Source organism: Sciurus vulgaris (assembly GCF_902686455.1).
Source record: "Sciurus vulgaris genome assembly, chromosome: 11".
Classification (NCBI taxonomy): Eukaryota; Metazoa; Chordata; class Mammalia; order Rodentia; family Sciuridae; genus Sciurus; species Sciurus vulgaris.
Genome location: NC_136472.1, coordinates 60,900,958 through 60,922,756, shown reverse-complemented (window position 1 = coordinate 60,922,756; position 21,799 = coordinate 60,900,958). Strand labels below are relative to the sequence as shown.

Below are 21,799 nucleotides of genomic sequence, written 5' to 3'. Positions count from 1 at the left end.
AAGCAGGTACTCTGTAGCATGGACCTACTGTGTCCCTCACTACCCTGGTGTCTTAGGGAGGAGGCCTCCAGGCCACCAGGGTGCAGCAGCCATGGGTCAGCAATGGAGACATGACTGTGTCCATGAGTGAGAGGAACAGAGATGCCCCCATATTTCTTGTGGTCCCAGAGTGGAATGGAGAAATCTGAGGATTCCCAGGCCTGCACACACACTGCTGGGCAGGGCACAAAGCTGGTTAAAAAGAGCTGGTGCTGCAACTGGGGGTCCATTAGCTGGGGTTCAGATGGAGACCAGGGATGACTCAGAGGACATCATGGCAGGGATGGCACCAGGGACCAGATGAGCTCTGAGGGGTCTCATAAGATGCCAGCCACAGTGAAAGCAGAGGAAGACAGCAGGCAGAGCTGTCTCTTACCCACAATGGCCACCTGCTACCTGTGTGTATGCCCCACTTCAAGCACCAACTCCAGGGACCAAGTCGCGGTATCCATCTGGACGTGATCAGAACAGTGTTGGAGGGGTTTGAATAAAAGTAAAATTTAGATATAGAAGAAATTGATTTAGTTTTACCCATCAGGGTTCAGGAAATGTAAAAAAATTGAACCTGCAGCCCCCTAACAGTCAAGGTTCCGGGTGTCTGGAGACCATTTCACAAGGGTCTGTCTACCTGTTCTTAATAACTCACTGCTGATTTGTCTGCTACCATACTTGTTCCTGCCAGAGCCTGACTGTGGACTGCTCTCTGACCCCAGCTCTGCCAGACTGCAGCCCTTCAGAACTGGAAGCATCTGCCTTATTTCTGTGCCCCACCTAGCTCTGTTCTTGAACTACAGCACTGAGATGAGTTTAGAAAATATTTATCAAGTGGTGAATACAGCAGCAGGTAATAAATGGGATTCTACCCCCATTTCCCACCCCATGAGATCTGTTATGTATTAACCCTTCACACTTCGCTGCACTTTATCCTTTTATCACAAAGCTCTTCCCCAGATGCCTTTATTCCTTCTTCCTGAGTGGGAGGATCACCTTCACATGACTACAAGTTAACTGGGTGGTATCTCGGCTTTTACAGGAAGCCACTAGCACAATCTATCTTAGAAAAGCCTCTATGTTATCCTAAAATTCTGGGTTCCCGTGAGAAAACTTTCTTTATGCTCTCAGGAGTGGAACAAAGGTTATCTCTCCCCTCATGGACTAATAAATGATGAGAGAAAGATAATCCATCAGGTGCCACCTCTACTTGGGGAAACTCAAAAACCAGTCCCTTTCCTAGGTGAAATTTCTGGATATCAAGACCCTTTTTCTTTCTGGTCTTTAGGTTGACTTTTGCACTGTGTGTTTACTATAAATTGCATCAAATCCTTTTTCAGAGCCAGGGGTCATAAACTGAGAAATAAGCAAACCTCAGAGAAAGTTATGTGGGTCCTTATTATTTGAAAACAATAAAACAACTTCTTTTGCCAAATATTTAGGGTAGTGGGTGGAATGCTTCCTTCCTCCAAACTTTGTGTCTACCTGGAATCTCTGAATGTAACTTCACAGCTTCTTTAAAGATACAATTGGTTTGCAATCTCATAGTGAAATCATCTTGGATTCGAGGTGAATTCTAAATCCAATGACTGATATCTTTATAAGAGAAAAGAGAGGGAGATTCAAGTACACAGAGAACAGAAATGACAGAACCATGTAGAGACAGAGCAGAGATCAGAGTGTTTCAGCTACAACTTAGGAACACCAGGAGCCACCAGAAGCTGGAAGAGCAGAGATCATCTGCTAAAGCCATTGAAGATAGCACAGCCCTGCTGAGATCTTAAATTTAGACATCAGCTTCCAGAATGTGGGAGAATACATTTCTGTTGTTTTTGCCACCAAGTTTATGATAATTTGTTTGGGCAGTCCTAGGAAACTAACAAAGTTAGCCACTTCCAAAATGGCTCAGTATCCCTGTCACATGGTCACAAAATTTCTTGTAGCCAAATCTAAAGAAAGTCTATAACCTAAGCACCTTGGGAACATTCCTGGCACTCAGCCTGTCTGGGAGAAGCAGGGGCTGGGATAGAGTTCCCAAACCTTGCTTAAGAAAATACTGATGCTCTGCTGCAGGCTGACTTTCTGTGTATTAATAAACAAACTGACTTTCATTAAAGCAGCAAGGATGCAAGAGCTGGCGGCTTCTCTTGTGTCTCATGAATTTGGGACTGAACACGGTAATGGAGCAGGTGAGGCAGCTAACTCTGCTCCGTGCACAGCCCAAGGGAGGGCTCAGTATAGGAGCCACTGACCGAGGAAAGGGTTCACCCAAGTGACCAGCTGGTGAATGAGTGTTAGCACGGATTCACTGAGCTCTGGCCATGTGTCCCACCTAGGCTGGGCATGGTGATGCAAATATGGATTATACCATATATCCTTAGTGATCCCACAGTCTATTGCAGTGGTTCTCAGCTCTGGACAGACATTAAAATCCCCAGAAAAGCTTTCCACAAAGAAAAAAACCAAAGCACATGTGATATTAAAATTCAACCACATTTGAGTCACTGAGAGAGAGAGAGAGGGAGGGAGAGAGAGAGAGATTGATTTTAGATGATCAAACATTCTTTCACAGGCTGGCCATGCAATGACAGAAACCTGTTTGGGAGGGGAAGCACTTCTGCAGCTGGAGCTGCTTTCCTAGAAGGGTCACCAGAACTGATCCTACAAGGATGGGGAAGGCAAGGGGGTGGGAAAGAGGTGGAGGGTGGGGAGTTCCAAATAGAACAGAATGAACAGGCACAGAGGTAAGAAGTAGTGTGGTACACACGAGTGTGGGCAGTTGCCATAGCACATATGGTTTCCGTAGTTCCCAAAACAAGGAGTGGGGGTAGTGAAGCTGCAGACACAGACAGGAGAGGGTAAGGGAACCTCAGATGCATGTCAAACACTGTACTTAGCACTTGACTTTATAACTGACAGAGAGTTGTTTAAAGATTTTAAGCAGGGCAATGGCATGGTCACTGTAGGTTTTTTACAAGATAATTTTGGGTAGTTTGGAAAGGAAAAGACTTGAGCCAGGGAAGACATTTGAAGGTTGGGCTCCATGATTGGTGGAAAGAATTGAGAAAGGAGGATAAAAGGATGATGATCAGTTTCGAGTTCATGTGCCTGGGAAGATCAGGAGCTGAGACAGAGGGTAAGAACTGGAGCAGAATTGGGGAAAGGAGATATGTTCAGTTTGATTGCCAACAGGATCACCAGGAACAGATGTCCAGCTGGCAGCTAGAGATGTAAGTCTGAAAGTGAGACCCTGTCTCTAAAGAAAATACAAAATAGGGCTGGGGATGTGACCCAGTGGTCAAGTGCCCCTGAGTTCAATCCCTAATACCAAAAAAAAAAAAAAAAAGGAAGTAGGCCTAGGGATATTAATTAAGAAGTTGTCAACATGTGGGTGGTAGTCAACTCAAGAGCAGATGAGATTAGCCAGAGAGCCGGCATATAACAAGGCAGATGGCCACAGCTGCCAGCTGCCTCTATGGGAACACTTAAGCAACCGGTAAGATGAACCCAAAAGAATAAAGAGTAACCAGGGAAAGATGATATTTGAGGGTGTGTAATCATGGAGCCAGGGACTACAGAGTGGAATCATGGAATCATGGAATCATGGAGCTAGGGACTACAGAGTTTCAAGGAAAAAGGTAGAATTCTGTAGCTTAAAGTCTTTAAAATATCCATTAAATTAAGCAGTTAGAAAGTCCAAGCTGACTTTGACAAAAGCAATTTCAGTGGAATAATGGAATGTGACTTCAGGAGTGAATGACAGGTGAATATTGTCTTTGTTGAGGCTTAAGAGGAAGAAGAGGGAGTTTGGACATAGAAGTCAACAAAGGAGTCAAGAAAAGTACACTGACCCCTTCCTTCTTCACCTAAAGCTTTATCCTGAACATTTCCACACCTCATCTGTTCATTTGACCTCACCCCCTGGATTTTGTTTGAACTTCCCCTTTGAGGAGTCAGAGGCAGACGCTGAGTGTCCTCATTCCTCAATTATTTGTACTGACACTGCTCTCTACCATTCACCAGGTCCATTTCAACATCTGTCAGTTGAAACAGGGGAGAAGGCTAAAAGGTCTGAGCTTGCAGAAATGGAGAGAAGAGGGATGGGCAGTTTCCAAGTGCTCTTAACATTTTTGCATCAAGGGACACCCACAGCAGGACTCAGCATCCTGTACAAGATACTGTGATCCAATGTCAACAGATGGGTCTAGAAGGCGTGATGATTTCCCTAGAAATGCTCACTGTTGGGGGAGCAATCGTGGGCTGCTTCATTAGGGTTGGCTGCGCTCTGACTGATATTCCTTGGTTCTTCATTTCCCCTCCCAACTGCTAAAATCTCACTGATTGCAGGAGGATGCACTCCAACTCGAGTCCCCTTCCCCCCAGTAATGCATGAGGAGGGAGACTGAAGTTCCCACACAAGGCTCTTCCCACTTGCTCAGCAATTTAGCCAGAGCAACATTGTTGGAAAGTTTAGGGTACAAAGCATTTACACAGAAACTTCAAGAAAGATCAATCATTTCCCTATTAGAAAGAGAGCTGAAGCTTTCTAAAGGACTCCCAGGGGGATGCCACAGCCTTGGGAGGAAAGGAAGAGGTCATGCAGTCAACAACTCTATCACACAGAATGCAACATAAGCAATGAACTCCAGGCAGACAAGCTGGTAAGCAGGTTGGAACGCTGCGGCCGACATCTGTTGGGTTTTCCTAACTCAGCATTCCAAGGTTATTTCCATGTGACACATGGCAGAGCTGAACAAAAGTACTAGAAAGCATTGCTTTTTCTCTGGTACTTCTCAAATACAGGTAACTAGAGGGATAGGGGGAAGTGACAGGCAATGATGAGGTTCTGTGAAGATCTGAAATGACTTCAAAATGTCCAGAACCATTCCCTTGTTCCACTGAGGGTCCCTGTCATTACGTATCCCTCTCCCTATTCATGTGGTTTAGGAAATGCCACAGGCATACAGATATTCCTTATAGCTCTGGTCAAAAGTTCGGTGGAGAAGCTTGAATCAAGAGTATATGGAGATCAAGTTGCATTTTGTGAACTGTTGTTCATTACTGATAATCCCAGACCATGAAACATCTCATGACAGAGAAACTGAGGGCTGCGAGCAGGAAGGAAACTTGGAGCCACCTGTTTCAAATTTGATTTTAAATGACCTTCTACAATCATGCATCAATCAGGGAGGTGTAGGGGCAAAAAATGGCCTCGAGACTCAGAGGCCATTGCTAGCATGCATTGGGACAGACAATCCTTTGTAGCATGACAGAATTCAGTCCCATGTTTTGTTCTTCCCTATCAAACCCAGCGCCGCCAAAGCTTCCTACCTCTTGGGGTATGTTCCATGCCATGTAGACATGGCTTTTAAATTCATCCATCCAAACTTCAGCCACCCTGAGTGCGTTCCTGCGGACATGAGCGGTGAGGTCCTCTGTGTAGGGCTTGTGGGCTCGCTCAATGTGCGCAATCCGTGAGCAGGGCAGGACCTCCACGCTCCCCCCACACTGCCACACCTGCAGAAGACAAGGAGTCACTCATCAGTGCCTAGACTAGCCTGTGCACCTTGAAACCAGGTCATGGACCACCATTCAACCCGGAGCATGAGGAATCCAGCTTCACCTTGTCTCCCCAGATACTGAGAAAAAATAAGCTGTATCTGATTTCTACTCCTACAGAAGCGTAGATATTGAGTCATTAATTCATGGCTTGGTTATCATTGCTGTGGGTTTACTTGCAAAGAATTAATGTCCTCTATCCCTCTATCCATGAGACCTACTTTGGCCAAAAGGAGACCAGTTATTTTGTAACAAAAGACCTGGGTTCTCCCTGCCTTGGGGGAGAAGTTAACAAAATCTTTGATGATGATCCTCTGAAGGGACCAGAAAGAGTCCCCAAGAGAGACATCCACTTTCAAATGTGTCCCATGGGCCTGGACAGGGATTAGTGACCACAACAGAGAAAGAGTCAGACACACTTCTCCTTCTCCAAGTTTCCTGGGCTTTGGATTCTGATAGAACCCAAAGGAGAGAAATCTGCAAAGAAAGGAATAATATTAAACTCTCAACAACTTTGGTGAGTCTGGATGCAATTTGATTTTGAAAGATAAAGGGGAGTGACCTTGCACTCTGAGTGTCGATGGGTGGTGTCCTGAATCTCTCGCTGTGACTCTGATATATTCACGATCCTGAACATGCACACCCTTTTGTGTCTCTAGGCCTTTGTCAATTCCGTTTGCAATTTTAGAATGTCCTCCCAACTCTTTCATCAGACGAAAAAGTTCACCTCTCGAGAGTTTGATCGTGGGGCCCCAACACTGTGGGATCTTTGCTCAGTTCTCAGGGCAGAGCCAGTTTCTCCCTCCTCTGGACCTCCTAGCTCTGGATCTCACAACTTCCCTGCTGATAGGTGAGTCTCACTCACTCTGTGCTCCTACAAGGCAGAACCTGTATCTCATTCATGTCTTATCTCTAGCACCTAACACAGAGTCACATAGAAATAAGTACTTATTGAATAAAGAAACTGTTGATGCTTACTTAGTCAACTGATAAATATATAAATGGTTGATGCTTGCTGAATGTGAGCTGAATCTGAAATACCTCATCAGAGCTGATGAATGTGGCTTCTGAAGGAAAGAAGTCAAGATCTTTGGTGGACAATAGTCAATGCTTGCCAAGTATTGTCAATCTGATAATTTGGTGGATAATGGTCACGTGTATAACATATGTCCAACAATGATGATACGCCTGGGTCCAAGACAGAGATAGATTTGGGTTTAGCTCACTCCCCCTGTGTCAGTTAGAAGGGCAATGCCTTCTCTACTACCGGTCTCTGTCACCCAGTGGGCCTTGAAGGCTGTTTGGAGTTGGAAGGCAATTTACTGATTTATCAGTTACCTCGGCTTGTCTTATGTTTAATACATTATTTAGGCTCATTGGTCAGGAAAGGGGCATTCCCACTGAGTGTCTTTGTGGCAGGTGCTGCGCAGTGCATGGGGGGATGCAGTGAAACATGATGGTTCTGAACAAAGGGTTTGCATCCAGGCTGCTTGAGTCCAGCTCCTGGCTCTCCCTCACACTAGCTATGTGGCCTTTAGCAAGTCACTTCATTTCATTTGTGCTTGTTTTTCTTCTCCCCAGGGATTATAATAGTACCTATCTCATAAGGTTGTTGAGAAGATTAAAGCAATTCCAGACCAAGTACCCGATCCTTCACAAGCACTTGGTCCGTCTCAGCTGTCATATATACAAATTATACAGTGGGATCCACAAAAGAACCCTGCAAGGTGGTTGTCATTATCTCCAATTCCAAGTGAGGAAACAAGACTACCGAACAACCCTTTGTCTGAGACCACACAGCTGGTACCGAAGATAAAAGATCTGTCGAAGGCCCCACCTGGTGCACCTTCCTTTCCAGGACCCATGCAGTCTAGGGACTGCACTGATTTTCAGTTCACTGAGTTCCAATTTTCAATGAAAACCTCTAAATCCTGTGAATAGGTTATTGACAACACAAAGAGCCAGGGTAATTATTCTTTTTGCAAGCGGAATGGAGGCTATTACTTGACCTGTTTCAACAACACAACACAGAACACGATTCATTCCAAAGCGCTTTTATTATGAGACCTGTTTCTCAAGAGCCTCAGCAGTCACATTAGAGCAGGCGCATCTGCTGTCACTATAATCAGAACAGCAGTGGTGGCGGCTGCATCTCTCCTTATGCCTTGAGACACAGTAACAAAACAGAGGGAACTTGCTGTCTAGCCCTTGAATTCACTTCCCTCTTCCCATCGCTGAGGCCATGGTCATCTGTCACAGACTCTGCACCTACCGCCCAACAACCGATCTCTTTCCTCCTGTCTTCCTCCAATCTCCTCTACCCACTACAGCCAGAAAGATCTTCTGAAGATGTGAATTGAATCACACCTCTCACCTGGACCATGCCCGGCTCAAGCACCCTCTGATTTGGGCTTGGACCCCACCCCTCCCACTTTCTGGTTGTGCTCCCAGATACCTTCTAGGCTGCAGCCATGCTGAATTCCTTCCTCCAACATCCAGCTTTTCTCTCACAGACTTCTGCACCTGTGATGACATAGCCTACCCTGCCCTGCTTCCCCAGCTCATGATTTCGTGTCAGTTCATGGTCGCCTTCCCATACCCACTTCAGCTAGGTTAGCCTGTATATGTGGTCCCCTCCTCATCTTTCCCTAACCTAGCACCATGGTAACTGTGTGTTTAATTAGTCATCTCCTTCCCTCTTTCAAAAGGTTCTCTTAGCTCTTCTTCCAGTTTGCCTTGGGTGTATGTTACATGATGCTCAGGACAAACCATGGATTTTCAGGAAAAGTGGGGCAACTAGCTGGATGGGAATAGGGTGTTACATTTAATAGCACAGTTTTGGAGTCAGTGAAAACGGGATTCAGATTTTACCTCTGCTACTTGCTGCTTTGTATCTTTGGCAGGTAACTTCCCCTTCCCTGGCTCACAGTGCAAGAGGGTGTTTAATCCTGGGCCAACTTCAGTGTGGGCAGTCAAGGAATTGAAAGCATCATATATGTAGGGACAGGACATCTCAACTAGTTCTGGCCCTGCTGGGAGCCAGCTTGGTGCTGACTTTTGGTTAATTAACCTCTGGTCTAAGAAACTCTCATGATGTAGGGAACTCCATAGGGCTGTGGCCTCAGGAAGCCCCTGTGGCAGTGCCTGGTCCACTGAAGCCCTTAGCCTGTGCCTATTATTATTTTATAAGAAGTATTACAATTGCTGCTCTTTGGCTTCTGCCCATCCATTTCTGAGGAACAAATAGGCCACAGAGGACAGGCTCCCTCCTCAGAGGCAGGGATGCTTGTTAACGCAGAGGTCACCCCCCAGTCTCCTCCCTTCTGTGAAAAGGAACTTTCTAGAGAGGGGGCAGCATTTGCCTGGATACGGCCTTCGGATTCTGGGCAGCATCCAGTGTTTGGAACAGAAGATGCAGAATCAGCATATGTGCTGCCGTTCCTTGACCCTGCCAGAGACACTGAAGACAATTAGAAAAGGCCTGTGCTCACTAATTCCTGGGTGACGAGTGTCTCTACTGACCAACAGCATGCCCCAAGAAAGAATCTCAAAAGTCTTGTGCCCAGCGCATCTCAGAGACCCTCTTGGGAATGGTAGATAAGGAATAGGAAAGAAAAACCATGGCATTTGGACCACATGGAAGATGGTGTCATGAAGTTTCCAATGGAGGCTTGAAAGGGGCAGGGAATGAAGAAGTGGGAAAAAGGGAGCCAGCCCCAGCACGTGAAATGCCTAATTCCTAACTGACACAAGATCGCAAGACCCAAGCCAGATGGAGGATCGGGAGAGGAAGGCTTGTGTAAGAGAAGCAGGGCATTGGATGGCTCAGCATTATGAGTTCTGGGGGTCAGGGGTGGGGTGGATTCCCCAAGGAGGGAGGATGGACAGGTGGGCACAAAAAGGTGGCTGAGAAATGAAGACCAAGAGGTCACATGGAAAAGGGCAATGGAAGCAACTAACAAGATGTAGGTCCTAAGGTGAAGGCATGCATTGAATTTTGCAGTCACTGGGGACACTGGACAGCATGTCAGCCTGAGACTAGATCCTGTCCCTTTTGGCCAGGCACTGAGCAATAGGCTTCTTGATGACACCAGGCTCTTTCCTGTCCTTGCTTTTCTAGCTGCCAGTTCATCTTCCTGGAACAACTTCCCCAACTCAAATATGAACCTCTTTGACCCACCCAGTCTCAATTAGACCCCTCTGAATACATTTGGTGCCCCACCCTTTTTCTTAATAACACTTATTTACAATTATTTTATTTATGATTCTTTCTTTAAATATCTATACCACCGAGCTGCTCTACAAGCTCCATGACACAAGGCTCATGCCTATGGGTTTACCCCTGTCCACATCAGCCCTGATGCTCAGTATACACTCAATAACTATTATTGGAATGAGTGGATTTGAGAGTTCTGGGCTTTCAGAGACTATAGAGACATGATTTTAACCAGCTCAGCTGGAGGCCCTAATAAAGGCCATAAACATAAAATGTGGCCAGATTTTACTGAACACAATGACTTCCTTCAAATCCAAGCAGTTTTTCAGTGAAGCTCTGACATTTAAGTGCAGACTGCTCCAACCAGAGAGAGTTACTTTGGCTGCAGAGCTTAAATTAATGTCGTAAAACTTGGGAAGTCATCAAATAAGCATGGACACTAGCAGGCAGCTTTGTCTTGTGGAAGAAGGAACTCAATGAAGAGAAAGACCCCAACCTCACAAATGCTTGGGTATGCTAGCGAGGGGCAGCTGGGCCTGTCCCCCAGATGTGAACAAGACCCTAAGGCAGATGGGAAGCGTAAGGTACCCAGGGCAGAGCCAGGTCACCCTCCCCACCAGCCCTTTCCAGAAACCCCAAATCCAAGTCCCTACATAGACCTGCAAGGAAGCAGGTTGGTCTTCGGGGTTGCTGGAAAGGACCCTGGCTCTGTTTCATGTTAGCTTTTATTGAGCCCAGTACAAAATGCTCGTATTGGCCTCAGGTTTTCAGGCAGTCAAGCCCATTTCCCTTTCCAAGATAGGGAGCCTGTGGTGCAAGGTTGGGGTCATGTCTGTGTTTGTCATTTACATAAACAAGTCTCTCCACCAAAGACTCAGTTTCCCCAGCTGCCAAATGGGGATGCTGAGCTCAAGGATGCCTTCGATTCTTTCTACCTTTCCTACATGGTGATTCCAAGTTTTGTTGTTAGTGCTTCAAATACCACCCAGCATTTGAGACACAGTTGACAGAAAGATGCTGAAGGATATACTTTGATAATCTCTCCTGCTCAAAGCCTCTGGATCACTCTAGCCTGTAATAGGAGTAGCAAATGAATTGATATTCCTGTGTTAAATGCATTCACTTTAATATCCTTCTGTGTTGAGAAGGAATCTGAGGCTCTCTCCAGGTTCAAAGGAAAAGCATGGTGTGATTTACTAGTTTTATTTACCACCAGTAAAGACTTGGGGGTGGGGACATGCAGCCTTATATTTCATAGCCACATCCATGGGATAACATCCCAAATTCTTTCCAGCTTTTATCTCCTTATGACATTTATGAGCTCTTTGCTCTTGGCAAATTGTTTCCCCTGCTCCCTTAGCCCAAAAGGCCTCCTTCAGACTTAACTTTCCACCCATTCAAAGCCAGCTTGGCCCAGTTCCTCCTTCAAACTCTTGGAACACATGATTTGTATCACTCATGCAGTCCTGATTTCTTGGCTCGTGTGGTTAATTATCTTTTTATGTGTAGTTGTCTCGCCTGCCTTGGCTGTGAAATGCTGAGACAAGAGTGGAGAGCCAGAACCAGGCAGGCCAAGGGAGGAAGATGAGGCCAATGCAGCCACGGTTGAGCCTGGGGAGACCTGGAAGAACACCAGAAACTCGTTTGCAGAGTTTTTGTGGGGACAAAGATGTAAGCAAACAAAAATATGGACAGACTGGGTATGGCACTCACTCTTTAGGCATCCTTCAGTTTGACACCCCTAGGCTTCTCCCTCACCTCACCCTTGTCCTGGCTTTGCATGGGGGGAAGAAAAAAAGAAAAGAAAGAAAGAAAGATACATCAAATCTGGACAAGGCTAACACCAAATCCAGAGGACATCAGTCAACCAGGGCCGAGGACAGGAGGCAGAGGAGTAGCCACAATGGAAACACTATAAGCATGGAGACACCTCTGTCAAAAATGTGGCTCAATCCCATACTTGCAATCTTTGGTGACACTCTTCAACAGGATTTGTAAGACCCCCAAGGGCAGCAAATCCTATTCCCTGAAGCCTCACCTCTTACCCTGTAATGTCCAGTCACACTTTTTTAGTTCCCAGGGTAGACCATGTTCATGGATACCTGTTCCACTCCCCTTTCCTGGAATTCCTATTCTCCCACCACACACTTACATGAATCACTAATTCCTATCTTCCTTCCCTGGCTGTCCTAATTTTGGTTAAAAGACTCTGCCATACATTCCTGTATCATAAATACTTCCTCTTGGATAGTAAATGTGATTGTGAGAGAGAGAGAGGAAGAGAGAAAGATGGATAGATAGTGATAGCTAGAGATCTCATGTTTATGGGTTAAAAATAATACAATACAGTATTTATCTAACACTCCACTTAAGACTTTGGCAATGTCTTAGAAACCTCTTGTGTGTTCCCTCTTTACTCCAAAGATAACCCATTATCCCAAATTTTAAAAAATAATTTCCTTGCCACAACCTACATTAAACATTGTTTAGTTTTACCTGTTTTTGAACACTGTATAAATGGAACCACATGGTATACCTTCTGCATCTTGCTTCTCGCTTCATTTATTTTCTTCACCCTAGTGTTCCATTGTATAAATAGACAGCAATTCATTTATGCATTCTCCTGTTGTTCGACAGGCTTGTTTCCAGTATTATGAACCGTGCTCCTTGGAACATTCTAGTATAAGTCTCCTGGGGCCTGAGAGTGGTTATCTCTCCATGTACTTACACCACAGTAAAATTTACAGAGCATAGGTTAGACACACATTCAACTTTCCCATGGAAAGTGTAACAAAGTTACACTCCCATCAGCAGGATTGAGACTCATATTCTTTCACATTCTTGTCAACATTTGGCACTGTCCATTCTTTTTTTCATTTTTGCCAATCCTATGGCATGAAATTCTGCAGTTTTAATTTGCAACCTCCTCTTTACTAGTGGGAAGGCACATTTTTCCTGTTTCTGGCCTACAATACCATATTCTGGGGGAAGACTCATATCTGATTTGCTCTCATCAAGGAATTTCCGGTGCCTACACAGGACCTGGCACACAAGAAGTAATCGGTAAATACTTATTGCATGAACAAAGGATCAAAAGTTGGGCTTTTATTCTGCATTAGTTCCCAGGTACTTTACTTGGGGTTTCCCAGTTTCCCAGGGGGTAGCTATTTAATTATTTCAAAGTGTGAGGAGACATATTTAAAACAGTCCATCAGACTCCACAGGAAAACTCCCTGGGGATACAGTTTCTCAAGCCCTCTTGCAATGACCACTTCCAAAGAGTCCCCCAGATAGAACTGCTCTTGGGAAACATGATGCTTTTTCTTGGAAGATGTCCCTGAAGGGTCAGGCCCAAGAAACACTTGAAGCATTTTCCCTGTTTGAAAGGAATCCTTCATAACTATTGAAAGGCAGCAGGAAGGTTCAACTGGCAGGATTCCAAGGAGAGACAAGCTGGGCTGGGATGCCTGGGAGCTTTTCATGAAGAAAACTTAATTGGCTGTCTTGCAGGAACTTGTCATGGGTGGAAACAGCTGCCTACCTACAGGAATTCCAGGGGCGAGTCAGAGGACAGAAGCAAGGACACCACTCCAGAAGCTGGCCCTTCACAGGTGGAGGACACTACTTTTCCTCAGACCCCAATACTCTGACCATAAAAATTTGGCCTCAGAAGTACAGGGAAGGAAATTCCCTGAAGATTGCTTTGCCAATGTGTGGTCACTGAGGTTAGAAGATATCTCAAAAGGTTCTGAGCGAGAGGAGCTTATTCATGATTACCTCAAATCTCAAATCTCATATTTGAAAAAGAAGTCAGATGCAGACACACTAGTGTTGGGTGGTCTCCAGGAGCATGGGAGAGGCTCCTATTGCTCCTGAGCACATCCTGATGCTCCTTTGCATCTCCCAACCAGTTTCAAGTTAGGAGGGACCATGTGAGCAGCTCAATCCAATGAGATGAGGAATGACACCTGTTACTTCCTTGACTAGGTGGGCAAGCATATAGTGTTTTCTTCCTTAAGTGTACTTCCATCACCCACCCCACCCCTTGGATATTTAAGCCAGGTTGACCTTGAAGTTCAAAGATGTCGAGTCCACAAAAGAAGTCACCTTGGTCCCTAGGAAACCACTTGGAGAAAAGATGCCCTACAGAGCCTCCCATCCTTCAGGGGACTGTGTTGTGAGCAAGTAATTAACTTTTCCTGGGTTTAACCTCTGAAGTTTGAGCACTATTGTGGCAGTCTATGATGCTACCTATGTGTAAAGAGGCAAGGTGATCATTGAAGTTTGGTCCCTGCAGGCACCAGTAATCAGAAATTCAATCCAGGTTTTGTAAAAGAAAGCTTCAGGCAGAGGGAGGGAGTGGATGTCCCAATTCCAGGTAATGAGTCCATTCAGAGAAGGACCCCACTAGAGGCCAAGAACAGAGTAGATCTAGTCCCGAGAGGTGAGGTAAGGATTGCAGGGGGCAGGCAGAATATTAGGGACCCTGCAGAACAGGTTGCTGGTGAGAATCTGGTTCAAGTTCAAAAACAGCAGAGAGCAGAAAACCAAGGGAGAAGCCAGCTGGGTTGGAAGAGAAAGTTATGGCTTGGGGTTTGCATATAGCCTCAGATTCCTTGGACAGCCACATACTGCAGCCCTGTGGCAACTCCACTAATGTCAGAGACAACCAGCTGTTGAGTTCAGCACTTCAGTCACACCTCCAGTCCTGGATAAGAGACACAGAATTAAATGGGGCTGACCCTCCATTTCTCTCTGCAAGAGGCTTGGAAGGTGGACTAGTCCAAGTGCGGTCATTTCTACAGAACGAACCTCTATAGAAGCCATAAGCTCAGAGAGAGAAATTATCAGTCCAGGTCCAAATCGGGTCCCATTGACATTGTGCTGTCCACTCTAATTGCTTCTTTGTTTAGCATTAAGATCTTTGGTCTCCATTACCATCATGGGTGCTGCCAGAGAATGATGAGCTTGAATGTCAAAGGCACTTGGGGACCAATTTTCTAAAATCCAAATAAAACCTTTCCCATCCCTAATCTGAGTCATTTTCTCAGAAAACTGAGAAACCATCTATTTAGTTGGTGCATTCGGTGCCCTTGCCGATGGGTTCAGTCCCTTTCCACTGCTGGGAGGCTCCTTCTCCTGTGGATGTGCCTGCTTCATCCAGCTGCTATTCAAAGCAGACCCCCGGACCATGTTTAATTTATACTTTGCTATATGAATATGAACCACTTACTCATTTAAAGTGTTTCCTTTTTTATGTCTTTAATCAGTGGCTGTTTCTTTCCTCTCACTGAAGCTTAATCTAATCAGAAACAAATCCCACACATATGAATAGCTCATTACCATGTCCCAATCAAATCCACATTGACCATCTATGTCAGATGCCCCCCAAAAGGACAACACTGTCCCAAAGGATTACTCTGAGTCAGTGTTCAATGAGTACTGCCATGTTAAGTCAGGAGGATCCTTCCTGAAATCCAGGGCAGACAGGAATAGCTGGAGGAAACTATATACTGTAGCCACTGCTTGGGAGGGCCATCCGATGACAGGTGACTGATGGGATAGTGGAAGCCAGTGTGGCAGACCCCAGGGGCGGACATCAGGGGAAGCTGTGTATCAGGGGAAGCATCGCACCACCCTTGGCTCCAGGTGTCATTCCAGAGCTCATTCAGATGATATAAATGAGGCTGAGATGCTGAACCATCTCTCATTCTGAAATGATATTCGTTCTAAGAAGCTTCCCTCTTATGAGATTGAAATTCAGATTATGAAAGCCGATGTGGCGGGTTTTCACTTAGAGAAATTTGCCCTTATCATGCACATCAAAATGAATTGTCAGTTGGGCATCAGCACGGGCGTCATCTCTAAAAAGCACCTACATGGAACTTGCATTAAAAATTCAATTTACAAAAGACGTCAGCATTGCAGTAGAAAGGGACCTAATGATGATCTCCCACAGTTTCTCAGGTGAGCCAACTGTGGGTCCAGGTCACCTGGTAATTTAGAAGTAGGAAATGGATCGAAAGTCTGCCTTGTAGGAAACAGGAAGTAATTGTGGTTCAGAGCACAGGCTCTGGGTCAAACAGTCTTGATGTCAAATTCTACAGTTTCCATTTGCTGGATTGGTGGCAGTTTGTTTCCTCTACTACTCAGTTTCCTTGTCTGTGAGATGAAGACAAAAATGATAAATTCCAAAAATATTTGTGAGAATGAAATAAAGTAGCAGAGTAGGTAATGCCTGGCATGAGTTTAGAGCCCACAATGTATTAACTATGATTATTACCATGGTCAGATTCTACTGATTATAAGAGGCATTGTTGCTATGGAAGAGCTTTTCAGGGCCGGAGGAAATACATTCCTCTGAGCTGGAGATTTATATATTCAACTGCCTACGTGTGATCCCTACTTACATATCACTCAGGCATCACAAGCTTATTTTGTCCAAGATAAAGTTCTTGATTTCCTCTCCTGTCTCCCGTCTGTCCCTTAGGCTTCTCCTCATCCACCTAAGAGCACAAGCCCAAAGCCTGTAAGTCATCTGTTATCACATCCTCTTCTCGCCCTCCACATTCAATACATCCACAAATGCGGCTGGATCTACCTCATAAATATAGCTTGAGTTCTCTCTCATCTCTCCATCTGCTCAGTCAACATTCTGGTCCAAGCTACTACTACCTTTGTGTGGACAGTTACGTCCAGAGCCTCCTAATGTGACTCTTTCCTTCAACTTCTGTCACCCTCCAATTCATCGTCTAACACTAAACATCAGTGCATGTACTTTCTGTTTCAAATCAACCCAACATTACACTCCAACAGTTATACACTGGGTACTTAGTATCTGCCCGGTACTATTATAGGAGATGAGAATGTCATCACTGAACCTAGCATATACAAATCCCTGACTTTCTGGTATTTGCATATTTCTGTCTTTTCCACAACAGCTCTTGCTATGAACAGAATTCTGCTTCCCACCCCCGTACTTCAGGTGCTGAATTGTTAACTCCCCAAGATTTTGGAGATAGGGCCTTTAAGAAAGTGATCAATCTTAAATGAGGTCATGAGGGAGCCCTGATCCAACTCTTATTAGAGGAAGAGACATCAGAGACCTCTCTCTGCCAAGCATGCAAATCTGAAAGAGAGTCCTCACCATATCCAACCAGGCCAGGCTGCACCCTAATCTTGGACTTCCTGCCTCTGGAATGATGAGAAAATAAAATCTATTTTTCCAGTCTATGTTACTTTGTTATGGCAACCTAAGTTGACTGACACAATGCTTATTGCAAATTGTTACTATATATCTATTCTTGTTCCCTTTTATCAACTGCCTGTCTCATTAGACCAAAAGAGAAAGGACTGCTTTTACTTTGAAGCATTGTATGTCCAATGTCAGGCATAGTACCTTAAATATGGTAAATACTCAACAGATAATAGCAGATGAAAGAACTGCACTAAATGTGCACATTAACTTGAAAGTAGAGTGACCAGAGGTCCTGGCTTGTCTGGGACAATAATGGCATATACCTGTTGTTGCAGTGTAGTTATTAGTAGCACCCACTTTCACTCTCAAATGTATCTGGTTTGGAGGACAAATTATTATTTATTTACCTATTATTTATTTATATGTGCCAAATTGAAAAGACACAACTTGGCTTCAGAAACGTTGAAATCCTAAATAAGATCTGTCTTGATATCATAGTGGTACCCATCTTCTCTCTCCCTGGTCCATGATTTCTTCACATGACTACATGCAAGTTATCAAGACACCCAACCTGTTGACGGCATCCAAAGTGGGTGTGATGAATATAAGTTAGGGTAACACTCACTGTGTGCTCCTTGGTGTTCCACTGTCTACTGGGGAAGCACCAAGCAAGAAGCCAGGACCCGTCCTTTGGACTTTCTCAAACTGGGCTGAGAGAGAGAGATGGGACTTACAGGATGTTTCCTTGGGTAGTTTACACCAGGAAGTAATTCCTTATTGTCAAGACTAACTTGATGTTACACAGAAGTTTTGCTTCACAGAAAAACCCATGTGTAGGGGTAATTTCTGGAAACCATCACCCACAAACACTGCCAAATTTTACTTAATGATATCCTGCCTCCAGCGTTGCTTTACAAAGTAATGAACATTTGTAATGAGAGATGTCTCTCGATTCCACTTCTGCAATGGCAGATTTATGAGTGCCAGGTCTTGCCAAAGAAAACCACAACAAGAACTGTACCATGATGATGGGGATGTTGGGAAGGAGGGGGAGCGGGAGGAGGAGAGCCCATGCTGGGCTTTATCAATTATTCTGGTCTCTCTGTGGTCCCTTCCTGAAAAATCAGAACTACGAAGGAACGGTGGCAAAAAAGGTAACTTCCAGGGTCGCATACAAATGAACAGGCCAATTCAGCAAATGTCTGTAAAAATAAAAAAATATTTTAATTAAAAAAAAAGAAAGAAAAAAACAGAGAGAAGTGAAAAAGGAGACAAAAAGGAGAGAGAGAGAGACAATGGCTCTCAGGAGCTTCAACATGCGTTGCTGGCTCCCAGCTCGTTTTGGTGTTTGTTCTTGCCTTTTCTCTCAAATCAGGAAATTAAACATTGATATACTACTATTATCTAATCCACAGTCTATAATCAAATTTTGTTGATTGCTCCAATAATGGTCTTTATAGCTATTTTCCCCTTTGGCCTCAACTTTTTATAAAGGTAAAATTTCCGTCAGGTTGACTCTCTTGAAATCCTTTCTCAATTGTTACCTCTTCCACGCATGCATTAATCTCACTTTTCTATGGCTCCCACACTGAACACAATTAACAAAACCTAAGTGTGAAGACCCTTCCCGAGTACAATTGTCCATGGGTGCTCTACTTTTGCTCCCCACCATTACTAGCTAATTGCTTCATTATGTACTTTTTTAATTGTTTTGTTCTTTAGGGATTAATTTTGCACTTATCTTCACTAACCGTAAAACTTTTACAACGTACTGTTAAGCTGTGTCTGTTCAGCTGTTGGTTGGTAATTGCAAAGAGTCACTCCATGGCTGGTATGCTAGGAAATAACACACTAAATGGCAGAGAAGTATCACAGTGTTTTCAGAAACCTTCTCGGGTCCGCTGGGCATAGTGGAATAATTGGTTCTGGGCTGCCTGCTTGGGGCATCAGGATTCCCTTGCATGTGGAGTTCATAGGAGAGGGAACACCCACAAATCCAGAAGTTTTAGTCTCAGAGGGGTCAGGTAGCTCATATCTCAAAGGCCCTAGGAATGTCAGGTGCCATGGTTCCCAGAAGGCCACAGTTAGTGGCATACATTTCAACATCACAGAGCAATCTAAGACTGACCAACTTGAAGGAAACAAAAATATCAACCCCTCTCTCAAGTCAAGTCTGTACTTTCCCAGGGCTCTGGCTCTTGGCCTCTGTCTATGCACAGGCAATAGGTCACCCATCTTCAAGGAACCCTTCCACCTTCCTTCCTGGTCAAATAAAATCTCTAAGCTTCCTGCCTCCTATCAATCTTGTTAAGGTTTTGATATAAGGTGTCTCCCAAAAGCTCATGTGTGAAACAATGAAAGGAGGTGTAGAGGAGAAATTACTGAATTACAAGAACCTTAATCCAATCAGTGAATTACTCCCCCATGGGAGTTAACTGAGTGGTAACTGAAGGTGGTTAGCGTGTGGCTGGAGAAGGTGGGCCCATGGGGGCAGGGCCTTGAGGTATAAATTTTGTACTGGGTGAGTGGAGTCTGTCCATGCTTCCTGATCATCATGTGAGCTGCTTCCTTCTGCCACAGTCTTCTATCATGATATCCTGCCTCACCTCGAGCCCTGAGGAATGGAGCCGACTATCCATGGACTGAGACCTCTGAAACCCTAAGCCCCCAAATATACTTTTCCTCCTCTATAATTGTTCTGGTCAGGTACTTTAGTCACAGCAGTGAAAAAGCTGACTAAAACAAATCTCCATTCACTCCCACCTTGGCCCTTTGAAATCTGCCTTCTATTGCTACCCCTCAACTCCAGGTGCCCCCACCTATGCTTGCTTATGACCGTATTCAATGCTTTTCATACACTGGGATTCTGATGGCACAGGGAGGTGACTTAGAGGCCTTGGCATCATAAAAAACCATCATTAAATCCAGGCTGCACCACTGTTTCTCTGTTGGACCAGGAAAGTGAGTCAGCTCCTGGGAGCCTCAGTATCCCCACCTGGAAAAATGAGGATAGTAAAAAAATCAATAAAGGAAATGATATCAAACTGAAAACCTTGTTCACAGGAAAGGAAACAATTGAGAATATGAAGAGAGAGCCTTCAGAATGGGAGAAAATCTTTGCCACCAGCACCTCAGAGAGGGAATTAATTTCCAGCATATACAAAGAACTCAAAAAGATTACCACCAAAAAATAAAAACAAATAACCCAATCATAAATGGGCAAAGGAACTAAAAAGACACTCCTCCAAAGAAGAAATACAACTAGCCAACAAATATATGAAAAAAAATATTCAACATCTCTAACAATTAGAGAAATGAAAATTAAAACTACACTGAGATTTCAGTTCACTCCAACCAGAATGGCGATTATCAAGAATAAAGTAACAGCAAATGTTGGCAAGGATGTGGGGAAAGAGGTATGCTCATACCTTGCTGGTGGGACTGCAAATTGGTGCAACCAGTATGGAAAGCAGTATGGAGATTCCTCAGAAAACTAGGAATGGAACCACAATCTGACCCAGCTATCCCACTCCTCACTATACATTCAAAGGAGTTAAAATCAACATGCTGCAGTGACACAGGCACACAGATGTTCATAGCAGCTCAATTCACAATAGCTAAGCTATGGAACCAACCTATGTGCTCTTCAGCAGATGAATGGACAAAGAAAATGTACATATACACAATGGAATATTAGCCATAAAAAAGAGTAAATTTATGACCTTTGCTGGTAAATGGAAGGATCTGGAGACTATCATGCTAAGTGAAATAAGCCAATCGCAAAAAATCAAAGGCAGAATGTTCTCTCTACTATGCGGATGCTGACTCACAATAAGAGAGCAGGGAGGGAAGAATAGAAGTTCACTGGATTAGACAAAGGGGAATGAAGGGGAGGGGACAGGAATAGAAAAGACAGTGGAATGAATCTGACAGAGATTTCCTATGCACACATACGAATATACCACAGTGATCTCAACCTCATGTACATCCACAAGACTGGGAATGTAATTATAATAAGATATATTCCATGCTTGTATAAAATATCAAAATAGATTCTACTGTCATATATAACTAAAAAGAACAAATAAAAATTATGAGGGCTCTCATGGTTCTTGAGAGGAGTAAATGTCATACAGCATGAAATTCACTAGAATATCAGCTTCCTGAGGTCAAACTGACCTTGTTCATCACCTAGGACTTAGTAGAGTGTTTAGAAGAGTAGATGCTTTAAATATTTACTAAATAAATGCATCAAGCACAAAATAAATGACAACTGGTAGCTGTCAGTATTCCTGTTGGCTTGGTTATTGCAGTGCTGAAATTCTGCCTTCCCCTGCCACCTGTTAGTTTCCTGGATCCAGTTCCCATTGTTCCAGATGATTCTTCTATGCAACTGTGGGTACCACTCTTCTACACCCTTCCCCATCTCCAATGCACATGCTCAATTCTTAAAAATATCTTCTAAGTCCAAAGTCTCATGCTTACTGGGCTCCTCCTCTTACCTTCAATGGCGGGTACCCAATCTTACTATCTCACCTCCAAGTTTTCTTTCCTTTACCTACAGTTATGCAGTTGAGGTTTCCTGTTGAAGCCAGGATCCAGGTCTTACACTTATCTGTACCTTAAAGTCAAGTGCAAATAATAAGCAACATAATAAATGTTAATTGTATGAACAAATAGATAGATAAATCATGCAAGCCCTTTGGTAATTGTTATTTTTAATATCAAACTCATCTCATTTCCCCATTTCTCAAACTGCTTTCTTAGCCAATGGCAACTCCAAACCACCTATTATC

The 21,799-nt window shown here is 44.2% G+C and overlaps 1 protein-coding gene across 2 annotated transcripts in view; it reads right to left on the bottom strand.

Annotated features, from left to right (window-relative positions):
* GALNT18 (polypeptide N-acetylgalactosaminyltransferase 18) overlaps positions 1–21,799 on the bottom strand; it is a 317,789-nt gene that overhangs the window by 48,318 nt on the left and 247,672 nt on the right. For both annotated transcript variants that reach the window (XM_079102714.1, XM_079102713.1), the window contains exon 7: positions 5,362–5,547. In XM_079102714.1, the coding sequence (XP_078958840.1) occupies positions 5,362–5,547 (186 nt within the window). The remainder of the gene's footprint in view (positions 1–5,361; positions 5,548–21,799) is intronic.